General features: G+C 43.9%; 1 protein-coding gene across 1 annotated transcript in view; it reads left to right on the forward strand.

Moving 5' to 3' along the window:
* The window catches only part of slc35f1 (solute carrier family 35 member F1), an 86,575-nt gene that overhangs the window by 36,405 nt on the left and 30,288 nt on the right, over window positions 1–19,882 (forward strand). Inside the window, exon 2 of the mRNA XM_012829518.3 lies at window positions 972–1,147. Coding sequence (XP_012684972.1) covers window positions 972–1,147 — 176 coding nt within the window. The remainder of the gene's footprint in view (window positions 1–971; window positions 1,148–19,882) is intronic.

A 19,882-nucleotide genomic window follows, 5' to 3' on the forward strand; every position in this document is an offset into this window, starting at 1 on the left:
GTGGTTCAATCCCAAGGCACGCTCCAGCCCCCACATATAGACCCAGTCTCTCTTGATGATTTGAAAGGGTGAGGTGGATGTCAGCACCATGCTTGAGGTGTCCAGTTCTCTGTGACTGAATACCTTGATTAGACCTGATTGGACCAAACAGACTGTTCTGGAGGTGGCGTTTATAAGCTCACAGCAACTCTTTCCTCTTATGACTTGCCCTGTAAGAACTTACCCTATAATTACAATCTAATGCGTTTATCTCATCAACCTGACATGCTTTTTTATGGCGTCAAGCACACTGTTAGCTAATGATGCTGAATGGGCCGTTTCAGAGGTGCACTCTGCTGTGATTGTTTTTTACATGCTGTGTCAGAGCAGATTGTGGAGGTGCTATGCTTCATGCCTTCGCTTGTTTCACCCGCTACGCCTTTCTGGAATGCCCTCTACAAATAGAATGCAGCAGCGGCTGCTGTGAAACATTGTAATTCTTTTGGCCCGTGGTCCAGTGGGTACAGCATGATGTTAGCAATAGAAAACTTGGGGGTTGAATTCCCAGGGAATTTGAATATCACTGATATATGGGCCTAACGGTATTATACATATCCTTACATTAAAGCACCAGTAATGATATGTGTGCTAATAAATATTGTTTATACTGCCTCGTTCTTGAGGAAACAATCACTACTACGATTAGTAGCTGTATATAAACTGTATTCTTACAACTCTATATCTTTTTTTCTCTCTCTGTCACCCTCTTCCTCTCTTTCCCTCTCTCTCTATCTCTCTCTCTCTCTCTGTCCCCTGTTTGTATATGTCTTTCTCCTGTCTCTCTCTCTGGCTCACCCTTCTGCTCCCTGTCTCCCATCTCTGCCTCCTGTGTGTCTCGTCCTCTCTGTCTCCCTCTCCCTCTCTCTCTCTCTCCCTCTCTCCCTCTCTCCCTCTCACCTTCCCTCCCTCCCTCCCTCTGTCTCTCTCCCCAGGGAGCTGATGGTGACTCTGGCCCTGGGCCAGGTGCTCTCTCTGCTCATCTGTGGAATTGGCCTGACCAGCAAATACCTGGCCAACGACTACCACGCCAACACCCCCGTGTTCCAGAGCTTTCTCAACTACATCCTCCTCTTCCTGGTCTACACCACCACTCTGGCCGTGAGGCAAGGTACTGTGATGGACACTGATAAAAAGCTAAAAAAAAAAAAAAACTAAATGGAAAGTTTCCCACCTGGGGATTGAACTCTGTGTGTGTCTCATTGTATACAACATGTGTAATCACCTCAGTGGTGCACATTCTAACACTGAGTTAAAGGCAGCATGGCATTACCTCCATAGCTAATTTGCGCAATTTGCAGTCCCAGCAGGGAGTGCCAACTGTTACAGCCCATGCGCTCAGCAGGTTAGCTTACCCATACCGCTGGTGTGAGAACGCAGGACCTAAGACAAACCTCTGCACACTTAAATCTCTCTTTAAAGGTGTGGTCCTTAATTATAATCCATTTCACTTTTCCTCTATGCTGTCCATCCAGTGTGTGTGCTGAAAACAACTCTGGTGTTTCTGCACAGTCCTGGCTCTGTAAATGGGAGATAAAGTGGCTTGGCCCTGTGGCGTAACGTATTTACGACGGGCCCAGGTGCAGGCTATTATGACGGCCCTAGTCAGTGGCGTAAGGTAGTTATGATGGGCCCTAGTGAATGCTAGTTACTAGTCATGAGGGCGCACACACACACACACCATTGGCGCATATATATTTTAACAACAATGTGTTGGATTTTACGGTCGAATTAGTTACTTCGGCTATTGTATTGAGAAAGTAGACAGGTCAACGAGAAAGCGATCAGAAACATGGATAGTGCTTTGACTCGCGGTAACATAAACAGACTGTCAAAGTGCTTAAAACACTGATGAAAGGCATTATTTGGTACGACAGCACACACAGCAGCTTTACCCACATCTGAAAAACACATACACAATAAAACAGGCGATCGGCGATGACCTGACTCCGAAATTATAACAACCTGTTAAATAAGGGCTCGGCAGTTTGAAGGATAGGAGTTGTATCAATCAATCAATCAATCAATTCAATCTTATATAGCGCTTCTCTAAATACCCAAAGTCGCTTTACAGAGTCCAGAGTCCAGTAGTCATTCATACACAGTCATACCGGTGGTGGTAAGCTACATCAGTAGCCACAGCTGCCCTGGGGCAGACTGACAGAACCTGTTGTAGTGGTCATTAGCTCGCAGGCAATGATGAGCTATATGACCAGGCAAAACGTCTGTCTGACCACTACAACAGGGACACAACTCCTATCATTCAGGGCCTGCTTTAGAGCAGAGATTGCTCAGCAGTCCGCAGTCTCTCAATTTGCCAAGATGCTGATTATGGATTATCACTCCGTGTGCACTGCCCTGCTATTGTTTCTGACAGTGGCAACAGCTGAGCGACCCTTTTCCAAATTGAAACTCATTAAGACCTACCTGAAGAGGCTGAATTGTCTGGCTATCCTGTCCATTGAAAAAGCAAATCATGCATCACCACTTTTATGTTTGAAAGGCATCGTTTCGGTTGGCAGGTGTGCTGTGCCTCTGGCTGAGCTCAGTCAGCTTGTCGGTCTTGACGTTCAGATGTTGCGCCTAAACTAGCTATATCGTATCGTCTCGTCACATGATCAAATAGAGACTTGACATTGGACAACAACATACATATTACCCAGCAATCATCATTGCAAATCTGAATATGACAAAAATACCAAAGAAAATAAGAACTTATTCATTTCATTGAATCGTTTCTTAATATTTTCTATATTGTATGTAAGATAAGCATATCATTTTGTTAGAGATTGCTACTATTTTTCCCACATATATAATACCTTCCATGATGGAGATAAGTTTGCCTTTTCAAGTGAATATATAGCATTAGACACTCTCAATAATGTAATAACAGTTCTTCTCTGAACACATCCGTATTTGAGCAGTGAAAATTTGAGTCTGAGACTTCTGTCAGACGCAGTGCTGGGGGGTCCCGTCAATTTAGACATAAATAAATCTATGAGCCCCGGCTACGGGCCCCCAAGACCCACGGGCCCAAGTGCGACCGCACCTGCTGCACCCCCTATAGTTACGCCCCTGGCTTGGCCTGAGCCATGCACTATTCCAGCCAATCAACAATGTTGCTTCAGTAGCACAGATAGAAATGGATTTATTTGGTTGGCTGTTGAGCTCTCATATCAACAACCTGGATCACAAGGATCAAAGACCCCCCCTTTAACCCCTTGCATCTTTTTCCTAACAATCTGCAAGGCTTTCATTTGCTGCCACATATTTAAAAACATCATGTGAATTAATGGGATCGAGGATGCCATTTTTGCAAGTCGGCTGTCAGTGAGAACAAGGCCTAAGGCCATGTCTTAAATCATTCATAGTTCCCTTGTGGGCTGTTCATGGCATCACTTCTTCAGGAAATGTTCTCACACTACGACTCTTCAAACTCTGTACACTGTGTGAGTAGAATCAGAGCAGGATTGTGGGATTGCATTTGATTGTAGTCTGCTGTTTTGGCTCTAGATTGATTTTTAATTGACTGAATAGAAAACATTGATTGAATATAGTGGGCAGTTGTTTCTTTTTTCGTCTAGACCTGGCAAATGACAGAAAGGTTACCTCTAAAAGCCTTCTTCGTTTGGTGTGATTTGTGACTCCGGGTCTTCCAAGATGCGATGCTCGCTGCCAAAGGCTGTACCCTTCACTGCAATATTTCATTTTGAGTGATTCTGTTGGGTCTAGCCAGGGAAGAGGTTAGGTAGACGTGGCGCGTATGATAATCTCAAGGATTTGTTTTGTGAGAGGCAGGGGGGAAAACTAAAAGCTTCAAAAACATAGGGCTTTTTAGCTCTTAACTTTGAGCGTGACCTCTGGGACAGTTCCTGGAGGAGTTTGTAAGAGGCTTGCTGTGCCTTTGCCCAATGAATACACCCACATACACTCAGGGTTTGCTGAGCTACTTCACACTTAAATGAACCTCACTTGGGCAGCTTGTAAGGGTCACTCACAAGGATTCCTTTTTGTAACATATCATCAAGATGGATTGACATTTTGGTCCAGACATTCTAGAACATCCATGTATTCCATTCAGAGTGGCTTAATCTCTCTAAAGCAGCTTCCACACTGCCCCGACAAACGCCAACATTCTCCAACTAACGCCAACATTCTCCAACAGTCGGGTCAGTGTGGGCCGGCAGTTGGTGTTAGTTGGAGAATGTTGGCGTTAGTCGGGTATAGTCGGAAGAGTTCAACATGTTCAGTCGGATCGGGTCGGATCGGGTAAAGTTGGAGAATGTCTGACCAATGTAGAGCGATTTCCAACGAACTCCAACATTCTGACAGATCATTACCTTGACAACTAGGCTAAACTTGCGTGCATAAAATCCTCGCGCTCTCTTGGATGTCGAAGTTATGGTGGCCAGTTTGTTAAAAAAACGACATACTAAGTCTATTTATAGATTAACGTTATGTATTATCTTCCCCAAACGAACGGTTTTCAAGACATATATTTGTCTATTTCAACTTCTACGACTCGCTTAACACGGCAAGAAAACGTGTTTCTAAATATTAATATTAATGTTTACGGTAACACTTTACAGGAGTACGTTTGCACTTGTGTTAGCTATCGGCCACTCCCACTTCGTTCCATATACCGCGTTGGTTTTCGAAATATTAATATGCATGCCGCCGACTTGAATATTATTGAAAATCTATGGGATGACTTGAAGCGGGCTGTCCACGCTAGGCAGCCATCAAACCTAACTGAACTGGAGATGTTTTGTAAGGAGGAATGGTCCAAAATACCTTCATCCAGAAACCAGACACTCATCAGAGGCAATAGGAAGCGTCTAGAGGCTGTTATTTTTACAAAAGGAGGCTGTAGTAAATATTGATGTGGGTGTCCAAATGTATGCACCTGTCTAATTTTGTTAAGATGCATATGGCATATTTTCTGTTTATCCAATAAACCTTATTTAACTGCTGAAATAGTACTTTGTCCATTAAGTATTATATATATGACAAAGAAGTTGCTGATCCAAACGCCCAACAATTAATAAATAAAAATAATGGAAATTATCAGGGGTGCCCAAACTTTTTCATACGACTGTATAATGGTCTATTGTTCTTTACAAATTACTTGTTTTCCAAATATGTTTTGACAAGCAAACGTTAATCTAGGTATCAACCTCATCCATCTTAAAATAATTTAACACACAATTGAAAAAATAAGTAGCTAGTTGGAAAAAGTCTGAGCAGTGTGGAGCTGGCAGTTGGTTTACTGGACATTCTAAAGACAGGTACCAACTACTGCCAACAACTGCCAACTTTAGAATGTTGGCGTTAGTTGGAGAATGTTGGCGTTTGTCGGGGCAGTGTGGAAGCTGCTTAAGTGTATTTTAGCTCAGTGAAGAATCAGGACACGTACAGGAAGTCAATCATAATGACCACAGCCATGTCAGCGAGTGCCATTAAGTGCAAAGCTGAATGAAGCTACTGGAGACTTGTTACCTTTTTACTGTGCAATCAATTTTCTGGGGTGTTATTAGTCTGCCCCATTACGAGGCGATTACGAGGAACACGTTGTGACTTTGTTGAGAATGACATATGCTGACAAAGCTGAATGAAGCTACTGGAGACTTGTTACCTTTTTACTGTGCAATCAGTTTTCTGGGGTGTTATTAGTCTGGCCCATTACGAGGCGATTACGAGGAACACGTTGTGACTTTGTTGAGAATGACATATGCTGTTCTGTACCATTATAGTCTTGAGTTATTTGCTTGACCTTACAGAAAACGAGTCTATGATTTCTCATGGCCAATTTATTATAAGAAAGCATCAGGTCGCAGAACCCAACAGATCTAAAGAATAATCTTAGGTCTGTACCACCTGTGAGTTGATTCTGCATATGCATGCGACACTTTGCATATGGAACTTTAATCCAGAAACTTTGGGAATAGGAAATCAAGTTCTGCAAAGCTTTGTTTGTGTTTCACAACATGGAAACTTGGGCTGAAAGGTAAGCGGCGCAACACACACAAACGTGTTGCATTTTTGCAGTTCATTATGGACATGTTGAGAGCCAGTTTTGCGGACCAATCTAAGTTCTAAATCTAAATTCCTCACAGTTGCTTCACGCACCCCGTGAGCTAGGAATAGAACAAACAAGCAGAGGTTTGGAATACAAATAGGAAAAAGTGGTTTATTTATAGAAAGCTTGAGGAATAGTTAGGATTGCCTTGTTTCCGTTTCATAACTAAGAGACAACTTCCACCCTTTTGTCTGTGCTCTTGGTAAACATGAATCACTCGAGCAATGAGGGGTGTTTTTTTTTTTTTTTTTTAAAGTGCGCTCTGGGAGAATGGAGCTGAGATTATTCTTGGCTCATTTTAACAAGACTCCTTCTGAAGGCCCACAGTAGCGGCTAGTTAAATTGGTTTCGACAAGTAATAGATACTATATCACAGTGTTCTCTTACGGGAGCTTCAATCTTTGTTCTTATTAACGTTGAAATTAGTCATTTTCAGACTTCACTAGACAGACCTAATCTCCATATCCACGCTTATCAAATAAAATTGGTTGAAAAAGTGCTTGCTCTGACAACATCATCACCTGTTCACCATTCTGTCCTTGTTTAGTCATAGCTTGATGTGCTTAGTAACTCCCCGATGCTTTTGACTCTGGAACCACTGAAGCACAGTGAGTGTAAAGCCTGTTTCCTAATTAGACGTGGAGTCCTACACTTTCTCCTCTCCTTCTCCAATGTGTGAACTTGGGATGGCACCATCGAGCCACAGAAAAGCCCATTATTTCTAAATCAAGCTGCTCTCCGCCAGAGAAAGAAGCAGCTGTGACGCCCGACTGCCACGCTACAAATTGCTCCGCTTCTTTTGTTTTTCCAGTGTCTGGCAGCCAGGGCCGTCGTTATTGCATACATCGATAAACACGTTCTGAATAAATTGCTTGTGGCGCTCTCTGGCTTTCCTCTGAATAGGTCGAGCCTGGCAGTGGGTAGCGAGTAGCAGCTGCCCATCAGATGCATTGCCTGGGGTCCACAATCAACAGCTAAGTAATACCACCCACCCCCTCCGATTCTAGAAGCCAACAGGCTAAATCATCCTAGAACAATGTGTTCCCAACTGTGAAATAAATTGGGGCGCGTGAGCATTGAGTGTTGAGTGTTTTCTCACACTGTTCCCTCGCTGTCTCTCTCTGTCTTTCTTGATCCCTCTTGTGAAGTGGATTGTGCAGTGCTCAACCTCAATTCAGCCGGAAAGACTCTTTCACCCTCGGACAACTGAACGCACTCTCTCACTTTCAATTCAGCTCTCTGGCCTCTTCTCCCCCTGTGCTTTTTGTCAAGACCGCACAAACCCCTCGCCCGGCACACATTCGATTTATATCTAGGGTGGAACTTAACTGCATTAGAACAGAGGTTGGAAAAAGGGAAAGAGCAAGAAGAAAGAGGGACAGAGAAAGAGAGAGAGAGAGAGAGAGAGAGAGCAACAAGAAAAAGACTGAGAGAGTAAACACAGACGGGGGCCTGCCAAGGCGTCTTTCTCAGGGGCGCATCCCTTGTAGCGTTTGTCTTTTTGTACTTTTGCACAACTTAAAATGAAAAAATAAACTCTGCCTCCGCTTCGGTTTCATTGCAAGGAGAGAACAGTCGACATGACTGCTTGCGATTAGCGCATAGAGTCAGTAATTAATTACAGCAGGTTAGCGTGACTGGCTAATGGGAACATCCCAGTCTAAAGGCATCAGCAGCATTGCTTTACATTATTAAACGGAGCTCTGATTAGCGCAATTCAAATTCTCATTGCAGTTGAGTGGCTGCAGTTAGTGATACTGTGCACAAACGCAGCAACACCATGCGACACCATGCGCTTCTCATCGATGGAAGTTGCACGCTGATTTCCCAGCTTGAGAGCCTCGTTAGCCTTGTTTAAACTCTAGTGCGCCTCGCTGCGGATTTGAACGAGTGGCTTAGTGAGGAATGTCTGGTCGGCTGTCGTGAGAATAAACTTGTCTCTCCGACAGCTTTGGTGACGGCGTTTTTTTCTGGGCCTCAACATGGGGCATGGTGGAATCGAGGAGGTGGCAGCTGATGGTGTCAAAACATCACCCATCTGGCACACTGAGTGCAGTCGCGGGAATGACGAACCCTCGCGCTCCTCGAAAAAACACCACAGTGACACGCAAGCATATGGCATCTCCCTGGCTCTGCTATTGTTTGCGGACCGGGAGACAAATGGAGGCAGCTGCCAGCCTTCTCCCACCAACCCCCCTCCAGTCTGTCAGAGGCAAGTGCGAGGAAGCCAGGTGGAGCCTGTCCAAGAGAAATGAGAAAACGGTGATAACGGCGATTATCGCAGCCGAGCTGAACACAGTTGCTGTGGGAAAGAGGAATAAGTGTGTGAGTGTTTGTTTGTGTGTGTGTGTGTGGCATCTGTTTACAGCATCAGCTAGTTGCTGCAAACATACCCCAAGGACGCCGGGCACGTAGAGCCAAAGTGTCATGGTTGGCTAACCACCCACCACACGTCGAAAGAATGAAACATTCATTTCATGGCCCAATGCATGGCTCATCAGACAGTACTGTGAGGACATGACTAGCTTTTTACTTTTAATTATCCAACTCAACACCCATTTAACTCTCCAGACAACATTTCCCATTAGACCCAAGGTACTCGTCGAAGCCATTTCCTTCCTTGAAGTGTTATTCGTTGTATTGATTTCTCCTCGGCACTTTTCAGAGTAATTTCCCAACCCCCCCCCCCCCCCTCCCCCCTCCAGACGATTTGAGAGGCCTCGGCCCCGTCCTTCCTTCGTGGACAGATATGATGTATCAGGGGCTTAATGAATCCTTGTTTAATTTTCCGCTGCCCTCCTCTGGACTCTGGGAGACTGCAGGCCCAATTTCAGAGCTTCTTCTCTCATTCCCATTCCCTCCAGTGAGCTCCCTCACACATATTCATATCTCACATTGCCTCCAAAAAATGAAGAAATTACATTTTGTTTCTCTCTATATATATAAAAAGTCATGCCTTCTGCTGAAAATGACCCGTGTGCAGTGTTTTTCCAACACAATTAAGAATTGAGTTTGCAGATTGAATTCTTGGTTACGGGCAGATGATGCAATTGAGAAGAAACGACTCAGAGTCTTAACTGTTTCACAAAGCAATAGCCTACTTGTGTTGCACCATGCTGATAGGTACATTTATAATTCTTCTCTCCCTGTGTCAGTATTGCCAGTATTTGTGCTGCTTTTCTTTTCTTTAGATATCCTTCCTTGCGTGTATGACAGGAGCCTTCTTTCTTTTATCTGAGTGCTTTTATCAGTCCTGTTGTAGTCCTCAGCCTACCGCTGAACTGACAAGAGAAAAGTACAAACGTGTGTGAAAGATGGGAGCTTTCGTAACCTCTGTGTGTGTGTGTGTGTGTGTGTGCGTGTGCGTGTGAAGTGCAGAGAGGTGGGTCCGCTGGTCTTTTTTTTTCTGTGTAAGAAATTGTCACAGTCCAGTGGTTCTCATTATCCCAAACCTCATCTTCCTCCGGGAAGCCCACGGTAAGGTCACCATCTTTGTCCTCTGCCGGCTGATTACTTCTTAAAGCTTTCTCATTGCTTCTCAACAGGAGTCTCTCACCAAGCCAAGTCTGACTGCTAGGAGTACACACACCTGAAGGTGCAAATAGTTTTGACTGTTGGCTGTGATACTAACAGCAAGCAAAGCAAGTATGCCGGATTGCAGTCCACTTGTACTACCAGCAGATACATAGTCAATAATGTAGCCTGGATTTTTGTCACCTCTTTTTAGCAGTTCTGCCATTTGTTGTGACCACCCAACAGGTGTGTGTAGTGTTGGTGTGTGTGTGTAGTGTGTGTGAGAGAGAGCATCATCCTCTAGCCATCAATAAAATCACTGAAGCCGTTGAACCCCTGGAGGCACTCCCTGAAAGTAATGTTTACCTTTTTAATTATACTACTCAGGCTTACATAGCCAAGGCTCTTTTAAAGCATACAACACAAAGACATCAAGTAATTAGAGTTCCCATTCAGGTCTGTTGATGCCTGCTAGACTGTCTTGCTTTGTCTCCAGACCTGACCAGCTCTGTCATTATCACAAAAGGCCTATACACATTCATTCATTTATTTATTTATTTATTCATTTATTTATAAATAATCCAGGACCAATCAGTCGCCTTGGAGAAATAATTGCCCCCATTTTTTTTCCATCTCTCCAGAGGGCTACTTGCTAACAGGGAGAATGGCCTCCCATGTAATGTCCTCATTGCCCCATCCCCCGTTCTCTCCCCCTCCCTGTGCCAGCAGCGCCGGCTCGTATGTACCTGTCAGCTACCAAGTGCAGCTGGGCGTAATCCACTCATCATTTATTAATTACACTCCACTCTCCTCCTTTTAATCCGCTACCGTCTTTGCAAAACTCTGCGGAGTGCCTCCCCTTTTTTTTCACCTTTTGTTCATGACTGATGGCATGCCAAGAGAGGGAGGCGATTTCTGTACCTGCAGACCAGAGTAGTTGAGATATGATTATTTATTATCCCTCCGACCCCTCCTGAAAAGGCTCCTCTACGCTTGACTGAGCTTGCCTGGCGTGGTGATAGCGGTGGGGTGACAGTATGAATGGGAATTACAGCTGCACCTCTCAGGAGTGGTGAGATGCCTGAAGTGACTCAGCGTTGAATCGAGCTGTTGAATCTAAATTTGGCCCCCATCTCTCAGCGCTAATTGTTATGTTAGCAGTGCAGTGCTGAATTGATTGGTTATTGTCATTATGCCTGCAGAGGTCCATGGAGCTGTGGTGTTTGGCTCTTTCAATGAATATTCCGGGTCTTTTGAAACTAATCTCTGTCTACTTCATCTGTGGTGTCTGTGTTGATAGCCATAGACAAAGATTCCTACATGTGTTCTGGCACTTATGGTATAATATATATATATATTTCCCATATGGAAAAAGTCAAATTCATTTGTGATTCTATAGTATAGACCGATACCAGTATGTTAGCACAAATAGTTATTCCCCCTTTCATGTACAGTAGCATAGACAAATATATGTTTTATATATGACCTACCTTGCATGTTGAAGAGCATTATGCCAATTTAGTATGAAAGATTCATCATGCAAGTATTGTATCTGACTAGTGTGATTCCTAAATGTTTTTTACAGAGCTTTTCCTTACGGGGAACAAAAGAGACTTGGCAGCGGAAACACACTTGTAATGCAGACTCAGCAAGTGGGTTGTACAGCGAGTAACAGTTACAATGTGCCTTAAGAAATAAAAGTTTAAAAGATGAATAGCTTTGGAATGAGAGAGATTTTTTGGACCTTCCATATTCTGAACGATGGTCGTTATTCCACTCATTTCCAAGGTGTACATCTGTGTTTTTGTATAAGAAACTCCATAACCACCCAATTCCTCCCAATACAAAAGTGGCCCTCAGAAACACGAGTTGGAAAAGAAAGAAAGAAGATTGGGGCTGCCGTCGGATACTCCGTCCTATCATCTTCTCCTAACCACTTTTCCTTGACCTTCATGAAAAACATCATGGAGTAGAATTCATAAGGACTAAGGAAAAGACAACCAACATGCTATGAGAATCCAACTGCCCTTCCACTAGGCTACTTATTATGCGGAGGTGGGTGTTATTGACGTGGGTCACATTGATTGGTTGTTGATTGGGTTGTTGTTGCTGTCGCAAGGAATTTTGGGGTGGTACTACCTCCCTTCCTTTCGTGAAGGATGATCCAGTGTACCCTATGCTGAAGGAGATACAAAAGGAAGCATTGAAGCTCCTTTCCAAAGCATTTAGAGAATTCGACCAGCTCTTATCCGGGCCATTTCACTCAGTTAGGAACCTTCCTAGGCAAAAAAACACTATTCAAACAGGAACTGGGTCTTCCATGCTGAGATAACCAGCTGATGCACCAGAAGTTCTAATCGAGACACAGCAGTGAAGGTCCGGTCGAACAATTTATTAATTTTCTGATTGGACAAGAGGCATTGGACAACCGCTGAATTGTTCGATGTCAACATTCTATTCATTCAGGGTGAAAGAGCAGAATGGCAGGCAGTGATTTTTATAACGTTACATTTGACAGTTTACAAGTCAGGAAAGCCACTTTAACTCAACTTGGTTGCAGAGTGACAGTATTTGTTGCTTGGCAACGCTTGACGCTGAAAACTTTTGGGGCAGTGAATGATTAAACAAAATCAAAAGAAATGAAGGTTTACACAATCTGGAAGTATGTGTGCCTTAGCTTACAGTTGCTGACTAATTACAGAAATCAATGGACCTGGTTTTGTGTTGAATATGATAGATTGGAGAGGTTAATGCTGTGCTTTCAAGGAATCAATTCTGATATCCCAGATCCAAACATTGCTTTTTTATCCAAACACCTCTCATCCTGTCCTCTGGTCTCTGTGTGCGCTTCACTGATCCATGTCTGTGTGTGAGGCCTTAAGGAAGGCACACATAAGATCCAGTTCTCATTTCTTATCTCGAGGGCCACTGGGAGTTGGGTAGTGGTGGCTCGTTGAGTCAACAGTGATGGACCACACACACACACACACACACACACACATGCACACAGACCTGCGCCGTCCTCCCTCTGACACACACACACACACACTCACACACACACACACACACACACACACACATGCACACAGACCTGCGCCGTCCTCCCTCTGACACACACTCACACACACACACACATGCACACAGACCTGCAACGCCCCCCTCCCACACACACACACACATGCCACAGACCATGAAACTACAGAAAGAATAGGCTAGTGATGAGTAGTTGTAGATGAAAATAACAACTATACCTTTTCAAGCATTCTGAGACAAAAAGGACTGCAGAAATGTATGGTTTACTGTTGCTAGCTAGACACCCTATTTCTCGCATAACATATTGCAAACCATTATTTATACCTATAGGCCTAGCTGCAAGTTATAGCCTGCAAGAAAACAAAATTATTATCAATGCAATAGCAAAATGGTTTGAGCGAACAGAACTTCCCTAGTGAATTTCTGCTTTAGGAACTTTGAACCCTCCTTAAGGTCGCTAGCATTTACCATCCTGCTAAATCAAACAAACCCATAGAAGGCTTTGGCAGCTGATGTTTCCGATTAATTACGGCCCTTCCTCGTAGAAATAGAACATATTGGCTTATCGCCGTGATGTGTCTGCCATCACATTCTCATATACAATGAGAATAAAAATAAATTGTAGAATAGGTATTCCTACTGACAAACAATGTTTAATTTCTCAATGCACAGCAGGTCCAAGTAATGGTGATTATACTCACCCGGGCTGGTAGTGGAGATTGAGGGGCTGCTAGTGGTAATTATACTCACCCGGGCTGGTAGTGGAGACGGGCAGGAAGGCCCTCTGTTCTAAAGTGGAAACTTGCTCTAGTCTAGAGCATTGATTGCACTTCAATAAGTTGTACGTACACAGTGTATCATTACTAAAGTGAAGGCTGATGGCTGTTTTCAAATGACAATGTAAAAAGGATAAAAATCCTTGTGAGAGTTTGAAAAGACAATTTCTCAGAACATGTGTCCAGTGTACCCAACCACATCCCTCGAAAGTAACCATCTTGTGTTTTCAAAAGACAGAGACTGTTTCCATAGCCTTAAGCCTCCATCAGGATCTGCCAGATGTCTCTGCCTTGTGAGACTGCAGGTAGGAATACTTATTCTGCCACTATAAGTGACATATTCAGACGGTATATAAAAAGGCCATAAACCTTCTATTTTGATCCTTGCTAGATCAGTAACCTTAGGTTAAGACCAACTAGTTGGTTATTAAGGATGTTCCATGAATAAATTACTTATTTAATGACAATAAGAAATTGGTGAATAATGGCCTAATTAATGATTAATGGTGCTTAATGCAGACCTTATTGGGCACTAATAGAGACACCAATTAGTTATGTGTTAATGGCTGACATTTGTTCCCTGATTTAAAGTGTTCCCAAAAACTGAAAAGGGCAGTATGCCATTTTGCCACTTTTTACTCATTTGCATCAGGTATTCCTTGTCTTTGTTCTAAAAAAAAAAAACAATATGTGTGGCCATTCTTTTTGTGTGGCTGGTCTTGTGTGTGTGTGTGTGTGTGTGTGTGTCACTGTCTATGTGAGTCTGTACACACGGTGTGATGTTGATGAACTGGAACTTGAAGCATTTTCTTCTGTGGTGAGGTGTCGCAGGTGGGCCCATCTCTCCCTTGCCCTTGCACACAAGACACCATCCTCTCCCCTTCGGTCCCGCTCGTCTCCTTGGTAACATTAATCACCTCTGGCGGCGCGCTACCAGCAGCAGGTGCTACGACCTTGGGCCAAAGCGGGGTGCTCTGTGCCGAGCCGCACCACGCTCCGAGCAGCAGCAGCAGCTCCGCCGCACTAATGCGGATTTCTGGATGATTAACCTTTTCCTTTCACCAGTTTAGCTAGCATTTCCCTGCCTCGACCACCCCCTCCCTGACACCCCCTCCCCCTCTACTCTGAGTACCCTTGGCAGAGGCTTAGAAAATAAAGTGTCCAAATGGTCTGATTGGAAGGGATTTGGAGGTGCCTTAATTAGGGAGAGAGATGGCAACGCTGTCTGCTCCTGCTCCCACCGGTCTGATGGAGCACCTCCAGCACATCATTAGTCTCTCTCTTTCCCCTTCTCTCTCTCTTTCTCTATCTATCCATCTCTCTTTCTTTCTTTTTCTTGCCTGCTGTTTCTCTCTCTCTCTCTCCATCTATCTCTATCCCTCTTTTTATCTCTTGCTCACTCTATATCTATCTATTTCTCTCTCTCTCTCTCTCTCTCTCTCTCCCATGGCTTCCCCAGCCAGGCCTGAGCAGTTGATAAGCTGGGCAGAAACGGACAAACTCTCCCAACCACCGTTCTGTTTGCGCTCGGTTTTCTGTGATCTGACCATTCTCTCATATTTCTCCTCATTTCTCTCTTCCCATTGCTTTCTCCTCTCCTCTTTTCCTTCACATATATCTTTGACTCTGTCGGCCCTTCTGTCTTTCTCTGTTACTTATCTCCACTCGCTCCAGCTGTGCACTCGCCCCTCTCCCTGGCCTCTACCTCGGAGGACTCGCCTCCATTACTGGCTTTCATTTTGAGGCAAGACACGTCACCCGCATGTTCTCTCCCTGTTTCTTTCTCTCTCTCTCTCTCTTAACACCTTCTCTCCTCTCTATGGCGTCAGTTTAGTGCCAAAACTCACACGCGCGATAAACGTCTATTCGAGCAACTTTCAGGTTTTCGCCAGCGTAAATTTCATCTGCGCACTCAATTTTAGCAGCCGCGAGCAGAGACTGACCTACTATCTCGCAAAAACTTGGTCTGCTCGCTCAAATTTATCATACGCTCTCGCGAAAACTTAATCTGCTCGCTCGAATGTATGACTTTTGGCAGTGTGTGCGCGGGAACCAAAGGAGGACGGGCTCTTCTCTGATTGGTCTTGATTTGACAGCAGGAGAGTCATATTCACGACAACCGTTTACCAAACTTTATTTATTCCAGGAAAAAGAGTCAGTTCTCGTGACATAGTCGCTGTTATCTGCCAGTAGGTAACATATCTAGCTACTAGCTAGCTTTAGATTCCTGCGCTAGCAAGAAGCCTTTGCTTGCTAACTGTTGTAGCTAGCTCTTGCTGCTGAGTTTTCAAAGTTGACTTCAATGTTTTAATGTAATTTATTCCATGATCCGGGTGTTTTCACTGCTTTTAACACTGCTACCTACAGCAGTTAGCAGGCAAAGGCTTCTTGCTAGCGCAGGAATCTTCTGAGGCAGTCAGCGGAGCTCTAGAATCTTAGATCAGTAGTAGACTAGCTAGCAGCTAAACAATACAATTTAATAACATGAGAGGACAAGCCACGTTCACAATTGCAAGTTCTAACTGTAAGAATGATGAACAAATTCAATAAAATGAACTTTGTGGCTGAAATTACTGTTTACTGTGTAGTGCTCAACACTAGCAGCAAGCTTAAAGATAGCTAGTAGCTAACTATGCTACCTACTGGCAGATAACATCGACTGCCACGAGAGCTGACTCTTTTTCCTGGAATAAATAAAGTGATCGTGGGTCAAATGCCATAATCACCACTAGCATTTAATCAAAACAGCTTTAATGGATGCCGTTACTTCGGTTCGTCATTAAATATCAGTTTTCATATGTAGCTAAACAGTTGTCGGCTTTGACAGTCTCGTAGTCACGTCACTCACTTCAACCAAACTCCGGTAAGTAGCTGCATATATGTATGGTGAAAACTGATATTTAATGACGAATGATATATTTAATGACTATGTCCCGAGAACTGACTCTTTTTCCTGGAATAAATAAAGTGACCGTGGGTCAAATGCCATAATCACCACTAGCATTTAATCAAAACAGGTTTAATGGGTACCGTTACTTCGGTTCGTCATTAAATATCAGTTTTCACCATACATATGCAGCTACTTATAGGAGTTTGGTTGAAGTGAGTGACGTGACTACGAGACTCTGTCAAAGCCTCAACGATCAGGACCAATCAGAGAAGAGCCCGTCCTCCTTTGGTTCCCGCCCACACACTGCCAAAACTCAAACTTTCGAGCGAGCAGATCAAGTTTTCGCGAGAGTGTATGATAAATTCGAGCGAGCAGACCAAGTTTTCGCGAGAGAGTATGTCAGTCTCTGCGCTCGCAGTTGTTGAATTTCCTCTCGTGGCTGCTAAAATTGAGTGCGCAGAAGAAATTCACGCTTGCGAAAACCTGAAATTCACTCGAATAGACGTTTCCTCGCATGTGTGAGTTTTGTCACTAAACTGACGCCATACCTCTCCCTCTTTTTCTCTTTCACTCTCAACATTCGGTCTTTCTTCCTATTAAATTGAAACTCACAGGCCATGTACAGTGTTACTGTAGAATACTGAATGATTTAATGGGGGAAAATCCCTTTCTCTCGCTCTCTCGCTCTCAAAATCTCTGTTTTGATTTCTCTATGCCCCTTGCTGTCTTTCTCTTGGCCCCTCCCTGTCTTCCTCTTGGCCCCTTGCTTGTTCTCTCTCCCGCATTCCATCCATTTTCTTTCTGTTTATCAGTTGACATGCCACTTCCTCGAAGCACTCCCCAACCTCTCCTATCTCCCTGCTGCTGAAAATGATAGGGCTTCAGGTTATTCTCCCACCCCCTCGTAAGACTCACATGATGCAGTTGCTGTGGCAGTAGTGGCAATGGCGGCAGGTGTTTGATTTTTGAGGTCTTTAGGAGCTCCTTTCACAGTGAATCCACCATAGGGATGGCCTGGCTATCAGCTACTTTCACACTGAATCCATCATAGGGATGGCCTGGCTATCAGAGGTATTTACCGTCCTCTCCAGACGGATTTGAAGCTGGCCGCCCTCCTACTACTAGTAAAGACTGGCAAGCTCGCTTACACTCCAGACTCCAGCCACTGTGTGACAGCCACCTGGGAAAAGTCAATGAAAATGACACATGCAATTAACGCCTACTGGAGCGGGAAGATGAGACGGATAATCGAGGCAATAAATAATAAAAAAAAAAAGCCGGAACGTGCCCTTTATCTGGAAAAGTGTCTTGCTGTCTCCCCTGAAGTTTTTTGTCAATATTTTAAAAAAAACTGGTTAGCGTTGTGTATGTGCATCATCATCCTTATTGCTACGATGCTGTAAATCTTGGCAGGTGTTTCTGCTTCCAACTGTGGACTCTTTGAGAAACACACCAGCCCCAGGATTTAGGAGAATAGTGTGGAATTGGCCATATTACAAAAAATGTTTTAAAATATCATCAGAAAAAAGTTTGTGTAGAAAGTTTGAGCTGACTTGAAGCCAATGAGGAATCCCAACTTAGATGCTTCTTCTGCTACTGTTATTTCCTCTGAACTCCTCTCCCACATGCCCCATACACACACACACACACACACACACACACACACACACACACACACACACACACGAGCAAACACACTTCTGCCGATATATCTGACGACTTAAGATGCCTTAATTCTGCATTTAAATAACCCTTATTTGCATCTTACTCTCTTGCCTTTTTTTGGCTGTGATTGAAGATGCCCTCTATTTTTGGTCGTGTGGCAATATGTATATCATTGTTTGTCTAGCTCTTATTTGATGTCTGTGTGTCCTTGCATGTGGATGCTATGGCAGTGCTGTACTGAACACCAGCCAGCCAGAAATTTGGATGTTGTCTTTTGGGTTTTTATTCGTCTATTCATCATAGGGCATCATCTGGAATGTGTATTCTGTAGATATGCTTCTGTGTGAGTTACCCACAATGCAATGTGAATAATCTAATGCTGAGGTTTCAGAAACTGATTCAATAATTTTAAGGGAAGGACTTCCCTCGTGATGGATGTCTTGATTCTTATCTCTGTATGAGTTCTATTCAGTGCTTGGTCTCCTACTTGTAAGGTGGAGGTAGACTACCAACTCGAGGGAAGCTGAAGGTTATTCTCCTCTTTGATGTGAATAATGCGTCCATGGTATCTACTTCTTAGGCTTTCCAATTTGATGAGCCTGGGGGGGGTTAGGTTGCATTTGTTACACCATGGTCTCTCAGCTTGTACATCATCGCAAAATGCAAGACCCTGTGAATACCCTTAGAAGGTGAAACCAAGACAACCTCATCCATGTCTGTGCTGTTTGATGCTCCTGGTGAGTGCTCCAATATGGCTGTGACCGAAAGAACAGAAAAAGAACACTCAGTGTCTCCCAAGGTCACTGGCGTCTCTATAGAGTGCATGGGTGGATAGATGTTTATTCTCTATCCTTGCTATGGAGAAAAGCATTATGCACAAAGTCATGTAAACATAAAGGAACACCCACCATTTTGCTTTGTGGATTATGTTTCATATGTTACATCCAAAATGCTCAAAGCACCATGGGCAGAGGAGGAGATTAAAGCTGATGTTTGTTGATTTTAGATAATGTCTCCATGCACATCTGTCAACTCTAAAGAGCCTAAATGCATTACCCATGCATCCCCAAAACACATCCTCCACAATCACATGTGAATTCGAGGAGACAACAAAACCACCATGTGGCTCGATTAGCGTTTCGAAGTAAACAACTTCTGGATCTGACGTATGCCCCCAAAATAGGACAGTGTTCTCATAATCTACTAATCTATTGTGTCCAAATGGCATCCTTGAATTGGATGGATGAGTATGCTTTTATTTATTTATATATTTATTTATGTCACTCTCCCCCTCTCTTTCCCTTGCCCTCTCGAAGGCCTTGAAAAGCTCACAGGAGCAAATTGCGTTTTCTCTTCGTGCTCATGCCACCCCCCCCAAAACAAAATTGCATTAAACAAGTCTGCTCCTTTTGTTGTTCTCCAATTACTCTCCTACCTCGCCAGTCGGCCCTTTTGTCTGCCTTTGGACTCAGCAAACCTCTGAGGAGCCTTTTTCTTGAGGAGACTTATGATCCTGAATAACAAACTCGGCCGTGCTGACCGTTTAAAAAAAAATGCAGGTTTATCAGGGAATGCGAAGTGTGTTGGAAATCGCAAGGGGATTATACACTCTCAGACGAGCCAGTCTAAGGCATTCCCACCCACACCTCGTGGGATTGTAATTGACAAACAGTAATTGAAACAAGCCTGCATGGTGCTTCAAGATTACATTAGATGTTGCGATGTCGAGCTGCCAAAATGCAGGACAAATGGTTCCCATTCTATGTGGATCAGTATGCAGCAAGTACGTGTGGGAGTGGGAGATCGACAGGCCCAATGGTTGAAGTATTCAGAAGCTGTCAGAATGTGCTTGGCTGTGACTAATTGTTGCTCTTTGTTTGAATCTCTGTG

This window comes from Clupea harengus, chromosome 15 (assembly GCF_900700415.2).
Source record: "Clupea harengus chromosome 15, Ch_v2.0.2, whole genome shotgun sequence".
NCBI lineage: Eukaryota > Metazoa > Chordata > Actinopteri > Clupeiformes > Clupeidae > Clupea > Clupea harengus.